The sequence below is a fragment of the Psammomys obesus genome, unplaced genomic scaffold (genome assembly GCF_907164565.1).
Source record: "Psammomys obesus unplaced genomic scaffold, mPsaObe1.curated_primary_1811, whole genome shotgun sequence".
Taxonomy (NCBI): domain Eukaryota; kingdom Metazoa; phylum Chordata; class Mammalia; order Rodentia; family Muridae; genus Psammomys; species Psammomys obesus.
Genome location: NW_026590269.1, coordinates 329,595 through 340,221, shown reverse-complemented (window position 1 = coordinate 340,221; position 10,627 = coordinate 329,595). Strand labels below are relative to the sequence as shown.

The 10,627-nt window shown below is 37.9% G+C and overlaps 1 protein-coding gene across 1 annotated transcript in view; it reads left to right on the top strand.

Moving 5' to 3' along the window:
* LOC129676416 (protocadherin beta-4-like) overlaps positions 1–10,627 on the top strand; it is a 31,413-nt gene that overhangs the window by 5,979 nt on the left and 14,807 nt on the right. The window contains exon 2 of the mRNA XM_055606759.1: positions 7–355. Coding sequence (XP_055462734.1) covers positions 7–355 — 349 coding nt within the window. The remainder of the gene's footprint in view (positions 1–6; positions 356–10,627) is intronic.

Below are 10,627 nucleotides of genomic sequence, written 5' to 3'. Positions count from 1 at the left end.
TCCCAGCCCTACCTGCCTCTGCCAGAGGTGGCGCGCGACCCCACGCACGATGATGAAGATGTGCTCACGCTGTACCTGGTCATAGCCTTGGCATCTGTGTCTTCGCTCTTCCTCCTTTCTGTGCTGCTGTTTGTGGGAGTGAGGCTGTGCAGGAGGGCCAGGGCGGCCCCTCTGGGTGTCTGTTCTGTGCCTGAAGGACACTTTCCTGGCCACCTGGTGGATATCAGCGGTGAGGGGACTCTGTCCCAGAGCTACCAGTATGAGGTGTGTCTGACAGGAGACTCTGGGACTGGTGAGTTCAAATTCCTCAAACCCGTGATCCCCAGTCTGTTGGTTCAGGACTCGGGGACGGACTGTAAGGACAATCTCCACCGCAGGGATAGCTTTGTATTCAGCTAAGTATGTACACTCACAAGTGTCGTACAATTTTTTTTTAAGGAAATGATCTCGTTTCTACGAAGTTTTCCACTAATCTTACCTACTTATATCCTTAAGAATGCTGGTAGTTTCCTTTTATTGATATTAAGAAACTAAGCTTTTAGTCGTACTAAGCATATTTCATATTTTTCTCCACGTATGAATATCTCGTGGTGACTAATACTACCATAAGCATAATGAACCCGAATAGTATAAAATTTTCTTTGAATGAGACTCTGAATGATCTCCTGAGGCATTTTACTGCTCTTAAGAAGACTTGCATTTCTGTATACATTGGTGCCACCTGCTCTTTCCGTGTATTTTCGTCTTTTCAAAGGCAGGTTGTGTAAAATTACTTATGCTGCCTGGATCTTTCTGTGTGACCGGAAGGCAGCATCATGTCGTGTTCACTGCCAGGCTAAGTGCCCCGAATAGCCAAGTCATAAAATTTAAAATGTATATAAGTGTACAGACAGACAGTGACGCTGTCTGTGCTCGCCATGCCTGCTAGTGGTTCTGTTGATTTGGTCGCGAGTGCTCTGTAGTGTGGTTAGAGTTTTGAAATCTTACTTGACAAAAGTTAAAGAGAAAATGTTTAATTTCTCATTCCATTTATCAAACAAAACAGTGAAATCACTTCTTTGACATAAGGTCTGTTAATAGTTAACCGCAGAATTATGCCTTACCTTTCTAAAAAGGAGACTGCAGAGTCATTGCGGGTTTAACATTTATCTTTTTTTTTCTCCTAAAACAAACAAGTCCAAGCATAGTGTAATGTGTGTGTTTCTTTTCTGGAAGCTTCCCCACGTTTCAAATGAGGAAATTTCTTTTGAAGTTTGGGTATTCTGTGTAATTCTGTTTATTAGAAGATTTCCAAATTTCACTGTGTTATTTGGTGGCTTTGGGTAGAGTTTATCAGTCAAACAAAAAACAAAAGCAAAAACAAAATTATCTTTGGTGTTACATCCTTTTATTTCATTGTTTAGTGCATCCTTCAGTTACTTTGAGTTAAACTGATGAATAATAATGAGTATTATTTTATTTGTTAATAAATTGGAGCAGTAGCATATTTATTGATTTGTAATTGCAGTATTCTATTGTGTTCAGTAAGCTTTTAAGCTTACTGAATATATATATATATATATATTAGTTTTACATATATATATAAAACTCATGACATGTATTTAGACAGGACTATCAAAATTCCTTGACCTTTTAGTAGAGAGTGAGCAATTGAACAACATTCTTTATATTCTACTATTTATTTTTAAATCTTTACCATTATTCTACTGGAAGTTGAAGTAGTTGCAATTTACCCAAACTACCTCACTACCACCAAAGCTAAAGAAGAGTTAAAAGGCACATTATTTGGCAGATTAAGTTCTTCTTGATATATAGATTATATTCATCAGTCAGTTTTTTAAAAAAGCAATGTATGAGCCCCAAAAAGAAAGCGAACCACACACAGAAGACCTGAAAGAGGGAAGAAGACCTAATTGGAAGACGGGCTTAGACAAGAAAGGGGTGGAATAAGAGAGGAGATTTGGGGTGTAGGAAAGGGCTAAACAATATCTGAAGAGATAACGACTGACAATTTCCATCACTGGTGAGTCTTTGAGTGCTCAGGATATTCACATAAACCTAATCAGGGCCTGTAAGAGACAAATCACCCTTACGCATATCATAAGATAGCTGCTCAATATAAGGCCCAAGACAAAAAAAAAATCAAGGTAACTGTATGAAATAATGTATTTCTTTTAAAGGAGACCAGGAAAACTAAAAATGGACTTTAAAACCTCAGTCATGAAATTAAAGACCATGTCTTTATATTTGTAGAAAAAAAAAGTATTCCCAACTGCATCTCTACCTGTAGCACATGTACCTTCAGTGATGAAGCTTTTGGGCAAAGACTGAGAGAAGTAATTTAATCATATAGGCACCCCCCAAAAATACTTTTAATGAAATTAATTAGGCAGAAAGAACACAATCCCAAAGGGATTTCAGAATTGTGTCAACAAATAAAAAGTAACAGGAAAGGTTACAAGGGAATAGTGACCAGGTGTTGACTGTGTAGGGCAGAATAGAGGCATCTTAAAATTCATGAAAACATTAATGCAAAGGCAGAGGAATAGACATGATGAAAGAAGAGAGAAAGCGTGAAACCCTTTACAAATGAAAAGAAGCCAGGCTTGATGGCACAATCCTTCAGTCTCAGCAGAGGCAGGTGGATCACTGAACTGTAGATCCTCCTGGTCTATATAGTGAATACTATATCACCAGGGCTATGCAGTGGGACCCTGTCTCAAAAAATTGTCTCAACTACCTATCTTCTTTCTCCTTTTTCTTCTCATCTTTGTTTCATGAACACATTTTATATGATGCTTTGGTTTTTCCTTTTGGGATCCTCTAAAGATTTTCTCTTTCTTTGAAATATCTTTCTGCTCTCAAACGTACACTACATATTTCTTTATTCTTTCTGTTTCAGGCAATTCTTAAGAATATTTTATATGGAAATTAAGTCTGTATTTAGAAAAACAATGGCAGGTCTCTTTATTTGTGTTTTGTTCCTCTCTTTATTACTTCTTCCTAGGAGCTTTATTTTTTGGGATTCTCAGTCTAGTCTTCATTCCCCTTGACTTTCCATTTTATTCCTTCTCATGATGCCAGTAGATTGTCTCTATATCATCTCAGCTTATCCCAAGTCCTTTAATTAACAAAATGTATAAGATTCTAAGAGGTTTTTTTTTTATAAGTTTTTATTGGAAACTTTTATAAATTTAATTTTTATCTTTTTTACAATTTGTTCATTATATACCTCAAATGAAGCTCCCTCCCTCAACCACTCCCAGTCCCTCCCTCCCTCATCCCTCTATCCCCTTCCCCTAGTTTACTGAAAGGGGGAGTTCTCCTTTGCTATCTGCCCATAGCTGATCAAGTCTCATCAGAACTGCCTGGATCCTCTTTCTCTGCGGCCTGGGAAGGCCTCATTGACAGAGGAAGGTTATTAAAGAATAGGAAACCAAGTTCGTGATAGAGACAGACCCTGCTCCCTTTACTCAGGAACCCAAAATGGAGACTGAGCTGCCAGTTGACTACATCTGAGCAGGGGGTCTAGGTCCTCTCCATGCATCATCCTTGATTGTTGCATCAGTCTCTGCAGAAAGCCCCGGGCTCAGAATTTTTAGTCTTGTTGGTCTCCTTGTCGAGCTCCTGTCCCCTCCATGTTCTTCTACCCCCTCCCATTCTTCCATAAGACTCCCTGCGCTCAGCCCAAAATTTGGCTGTGAGTCTCAGCAACTGTTGTGAGCCCCTGTTGGGTGAAGCCTTTCAGAAGACCCTGTACAGTAGGCTTCTATTCTGTTTCCTTTCTTCCACTGCTTCTGGTGTCTATCCTGTTGGCCATTCTGGATGAGAGTTAAGCATCCTCCATAGGGTCCTCCTATAAATGTCCTGAGTTCAATTCCCAGCAACCACATGGTGGCTCCTAACCATCTAGAGTAAGATCTGGTGCACAGGCAGAATGCTGTATAAAAATTTTTAATGATAACTCATTTCTAGATTAATCATTTTTTTTGAATTAAAGATCTCTTGTGACTTTTATATTTGCCTTGAGATTGAGTTCCCATCTTTCAATTCTCCCTTGCTTTCTTTGAATATAAGGCACCGAAATTACCACATCTTTGTGATGGAGAAGTCATATACACACCAACATAGTGAACATGTACAAACTTTTATCAGGCAGATAAATTACACCATTGCGTATTACATCTACTTTCTGGTTGTTACACACCTGATTGTGGGATTACTATCACTAACCTTGGCTCTTCTCTCCTTTACTTTGCTTGTAAGTTTCAGTGTAAGGAGAGCAAATTCACAAGGAAATCACTTCTTTCCAGAACATTTTTAAAAATATAGAATGTCTGCTTTGATTACCTTTCTTTTCCCCTCTTTCTTCTTTGCTCTTAATATATATTTTTCCCCAAACAAGGTTTCTCTGTGTAGCCTTGACTGTCTTGGACTCACTTTGTAGACCAGGCTGCATTCACACTCACAGGAACACGCCTGCCTCTGCCTCCTGGAGTGCTGGGATCTCAGCAGTGTGCCACTACCTCCAGGTCTTGCTCTCACTCTCGTTCTTTCTTATTTACTCATTCCTCAATTTCTAGCCCACTTGTACCAGCAATTTAGTCAAGAAGCACATTACATATTTTTTTGTGTGTGCACGTTGAATGCATGTAGACTATTTGGTAAAAATAAAATTTGAAAAATTATAATATATTCAAGTGATGAAATCATATGAACTAGTGGGCCTGGATCTCTTTGATTAGGTTATCATGTTTGTTAGACACAATTCATTTATTTTTGCTTTCGCTAACCTTTAATAAACAAAACTGCCCAAAATGTATAAGAACAATGTTGTTGTATTTGATAATTCATATAAAATGCCATTTTAAATTCAAAAGTGAAGAAACATAAAAATCTGATCAATCATATCTATTAGGTAAAGGTATTATAAAAGTTCTTTCCACATGTTAAATTATCACTAATGCTCACAGGAGAACTAAAACAAACATATAAACTTGTAAAAGATTTTAATATATCAAAAATCATATGGACAACAGAAATTCTTCAAAGAGTATGACATCCAAACCTCAAAAGGACATTGTAAGAGAGAAATGACAAAACAAACTCTTCTATAGACATGCATGGACATGCTCTTCCTTTAAAAAAAGGTAATCAAATTCAGAGATGTGTAAAAAGAATGTGAATGATGATATAATGAGTTAATGTGTCTAATGCAAAGCAGTTCAATATTTAAAATTTTATCATTGTAATTTACCATAGTAACAGGTAAAGGAGAAAAACAATGTTATTAATCTCAATGGGTACAGAAATTTTACCCAGAAAAGTACAGCATATATATTAGTGTGAAAATGTTAGCAAATAAATATAGAAGGAAAAATTTGAATATTCAAAAGTATACAGTAGCTAGATAAGGTGGCACATCTTTAATCCCAGCACTCAGGAGACAGGGCAGGTGGATCTATGAACTTAAGACCCTTTTCCATAGGAGGTCCCAGAACAGCCCAGTCAACACACAGTGACACTGTCTCATAACATAGCTAGACAAATACATGTATAGTAAATATCAATAAAGGCCAATTATTGAAAACTTCCTGCTATAATCAGCAATGAGACAAGGACACCCACCACGGGATTTTACTATGAGTTACAAACAGAGGAATAAGGAAAAGAAAAAGTAAAAGCTACCACAGAAGAAATAACACTATATATTTTTAATTAAATTTTATTTTTTTACATTAATTACATTTTATTCACTTTGTATACCAGCTGTAGCTCCCTCCCTCATACCTCTCAATCCCACCCTCCCTCCCTCATTTGATGGGCTGAAAATATACTTTGCACATTTGTATACAAAGAGAAAATAATAAATCAATCTTAATCCAAAATAAACCTTAGTATTCTGCAATGATACTGTGATCTGGTGAAGAAAGAATTGATGATGCAGATATTATTAAAATTCAATTTTCTGCCCTTCAAAAGATTTTATAAAAAAAACTGAAAAATGTCATAGACCAGAGGAAAATGCTGACATCAGATATATTAGATAAAAGATTTGTCTCAAAAAATACATAAAGATTTTCAAGATTCAATGTTAAGAAAACCATAACACCTAAATAAAAGTGTGCCAGCAGCGCATGGTGACACATGTCTTTAATCCTAGCACTCTGGGAGCAAGAGGCAGGTGGATTGGTGTGAGTTCAAGATCAGCATGATCTACAAAGTGAGTCCAGGATAGTCTCGGCTACACAGAGAAACCCTGTCTTGAAAAAACTAAAACAAAAAATTTGCCAAAGATCCTAACAAGTACCAAATAAGACTTGGAGATGGTGTGATAGCTATTCTTATTGTTAACTTGGCTACATCTGGAATTAATTAAAATCCCCAAATGGGGCACATCTGTGAGGGATTTATTTTATTTGAATCCAGATTTTTGAACTGGGATGGTACCCCTTTAATCCAGATCTGTTGAGGTGGGAAGACCCACCTCTAACTGCACCACACTGTCTTTATAATACAGGCTCTCAACCTGTGGGTCACTGCTGCTTTGGGAGTCGAACAATCCTTCCACAGGTTTCAAATATTTACACTATGATCATAACAGTAGCAAAATTACAGTTATGAAGTAGCAACAAAAATAATATTACAGCTGGGGGCACAACAAGAGGACCCTTTATATGTATAAAGGGTCACAGTATTAGGAAGATTGAGAACCTCTGCTTTATGAACATGGAAGAAGGAAACTCTTCCCTCTTTGTCTATTTGCTCCTATCTTTCTAGCAAGTCATGGACTGAACAAACTACTGGATTCTTGGAGCTTCCATTCATAGGCAGCCATTGTTAAATGAGCTGGACCATAGCCTGCAAGTCATTCTTCTACATCCCACATATGTACATATTTGTATATATGTATATATATGCATGTATATTTGTATGCATATATATATATATATTTTATATGTTCTGTTAAAGAACTCTGTTAGAGAACCCTGACTAATATAGATGGCAAAAGCATACATGGTAGGAGGCTCCACATCAGCTAATTTAATAATGAAACATAACCACACAATCATAAGGAAGAACGGACAAACGCCAGGACATTGATACCACCAGCTGCTGAGGAAGACCTGAAGCACCAAGAACCTTCATTCACGGATCATGGGAATGAAAATGGCATGGCCATTTTAGAAGATAGTCTGGCAACAAAACCAAACACACTCTTCTCTGTCACTCATCAGTCAGTTTTCTTAGTATTTATTTAAGTTAGCTGAAAACTTGAGTCCACCTGAAAACTGGGACAGTGGTTTTAGTGCAACCTTTTACATCACTTGTCGAAATGTGGCAGTATCCATGATCCTTCATTAAGTGAAACTGAGAAAGCCTGATGCAATTATAAAGTGGACTATTAGTCACTTCCAAAGATGAAATTAATCAGCCCATGAAACAGCACCGAGAAAACTTAAACACATACTCATCACAGAAGCCAAGCTGAAAAACTCTTACTATATAACATTTGGAAAAGGCTAAAGCATGCAGACAGTAATAAAGATTAATGATTTCCAGGGATTCAGGAAAGGGACATAAAAGAGACATAAGTTTCAGATTTAGAAACTTTTTGGTCAGGGGAACTACTTTCTAGTACTCTCAAATGGATGAATGTCATAATAAATTAGGTCTAAATATCTATAGTAGAGAGTATGTAGAAAAATCCCAATGAAAGTGATGGACCTAAAGAAAATGTGTCATTACTGAAGCTCAATTAGTTATAAAAAATATAGCCAGCCTGTAATCCCAGCGCTCAGAGAGATGGAGGCAGGTATATCTCTGTGAGTTCATGGCCAGCCCGGCCTACAGAACAAGTCCAGGACACCAAGGCTACACAGAGAAACCCTGTCTCAGAACAAACAAACAAAGAACAGAAAAGAAATGCATCATTCTGGAGGGAATGACAATGAGGAAGGTTGTGCACAGCTGTAAAGGTTCTCTATGCCTTTAATAACTTTTGTTTGGATTTAAAATTCCTTGAAATTCATCTTTTTAGAAGAAAACTTAACCTGAAGATAGAAAAACCTATTACAGAGTTATAAGAAGTAAGAGAGCATAGAATATTTGATATTAAAAAAAGTGGAATCTTTGAGCTCAATCATGATCACCTGACATGTCAGGTGTGACAAAAGCCAGAAACAATTGGGAATGGATCATCTTTTCAGGTCAGAATGCAAAGGCATCTGGGAAAATATGCCCAAATTTTATGCACGTGAAAGGTTTTATGTTGATTGTATTTTTAAATGTGAAAAATAAAAGTAATTTGAAATATATGACTCCCTATGACCTTGGGAATGGAAGGATTTAAACAGTAAAAAAGAGCTACCCAGAAATAGAAATTATTCACAGATCAGGCTAACTTAAAATTAATTACTTTTGTTTCACAAAGCCTCCAAAATAAGGCACAGCATGGAAAATTATTTGCAACATTCTTATGCAAATGGGAGTTATACTGAGAATATGGATTTTTCAGTAGAACAACAAGCCACTAGGCATGTTTCAGATAGACAAGTCTATAAATAACTCAACATCTGAATGGTCAGTCAACTTATGAAAGTTTTTAAAATTTTATTAACCACCAGGGGAATGCTAATAAATGTACTCTACGATATCCATACTTGTTACAGTGGTTAAAACTGGGACGACAGTATCAGATGTTGACAAGATTATGGATCAACTGGGGTTCTTATGCATTGCTGGGATAGCTTTTTCACATTGCTGAAAATGGAACTCACCCACTGAGCTCACTAGGCAAGCATTCTACAATTGATCTGTGCCTCTATCCGAAACATTTTAAAAAATTGAGACAGTGACTCATTATACATTCTGCACTTGCCTTGTGCTCCTGATTCCCCCTTGTGTGTCTTCCCAGAGATGGGACTACAGGGGTGAACAACCAGGGGTGGCTCAGTACATCATCTAATTTTGACATATATTTCAGTGTTTGCCAATGTTAAATGTATTTTCACACTTTGACCTACAGCAAGCAACTCTGATACATGTAATATATACATATTTTATGCACAGGAAGTATAAAAGGTTGTTCATAGGAGGAATATTAAAAATTCAACCTTGGGCCTGGCTCTGGTGGAGCATACTTTTAATCCCAGCATTCAGGAGGCAGAGGCAAGTAGATCTTTGTGAGTTCCAGGTCAGCCTGGTCTACACAGGGAGTTCTGGGACAGCCAAGGCTATGAGGAGAGATCCTGACTCAAAATACAAAGAAATAAAACTCAAACCTGGAATCCCCCAATGTTTCTTTTCTGGAATGTATGCATACAAATACTAACACAAGCACATGGAGCAATGATACAAACAACAGAGACAGCACACCATAGATGAGCTTACCAAAGGAAATGGTAATGAAGAAAAATACTCTGGCAGAGAAATACTCTACTGGTTCCACTTTTTAAATCTCTCAGAAAGACAAAATGTACTATGGTAATAAAAGTCAATGCAGTGCCTAAGCAGAGAGTAGTAACTAATGAATGACATGAGGAACATTTTTTGTTTAGTTATTTCTTTATCTAGATTTTGCTTGTTGGACTGTGTTAAATTGCTGATCCTTTATTATTCTGTACACGTAAGACTGGAGCCCTATTTCATATGTGTTACACTTCAATAAAAAGTAATTTGGGAATATTCAAATATTTTGTAGATATCCATAACATTGGATTTCTGTATGCAAAACGGCTTTCTTTAAGATCAAGATGCCATTTTATTCATTTAAAAAGTTACCTTTCACTGACAATTAACTTTGCAAATGTGTTGGAACTTCCGGTTGCAAAGACCCGAAGATCTTCAGGGCTGGAACTGAGAACAAAATGTACATTATGTGCAACACTAGAATAGTACACACGGTGGCGCTGCAGTCTAAAGATTTGTATAACAGGGGTCTCCCAGGATGCCCAGGACGCCATTCCTGGGAATCAAAAGGCTGGGTGTTCCCTGAAAGGAGGGGGCATTTACGTAAGATCTGGGGGAAAGGACTCCTGAAAACGATTCAGTAAGATTTAATTCGCGATTATTTCACCAAACCATCTGTGTGGATTAAAACTGACAAGAGTTAGAAGCAGCGTCCTCTGGATCCCATCTGAACAATGGAAGCAGCACCAGCAAAAACGCCAGAGACAAGGCAAGTCGTTTTTCTCACTATATTGTTGCTATGGCGGGGATATGGTTCTGAGGCGATTCGTTATTCCATGCCAGAAGAGACTGAAAGTGGCTACTTGGTGGCTAACCTGTCAAAAGATCTGGGGCTCAGGGCAGGGGAACTGGCCACTAGAGGGGCTCGAATCCATCACAGAGGAAACAAAGAGCTCTTGCAGCTGGATGCAGAGACAGGAAAGTTGTTCTTGAAGGAAAAACCAGACCGTGAGTTGCTGTGCGGGGTGACAGAACCCTGTGTGCTGCACTTCCAGATCATTCTGGAAAACCCTGTGCAGTTCCTTCAAATGGACCTGCAGCTCACAGACATAAACGACCATTCTCCAGAGTTCCCTCACAGGGAAATGCTCCTAAAAATTCAAGAAATTGCCCAGCCAGGCACTGTGTTTCCTCTGAAGGCAGCCAAGGACCCTGA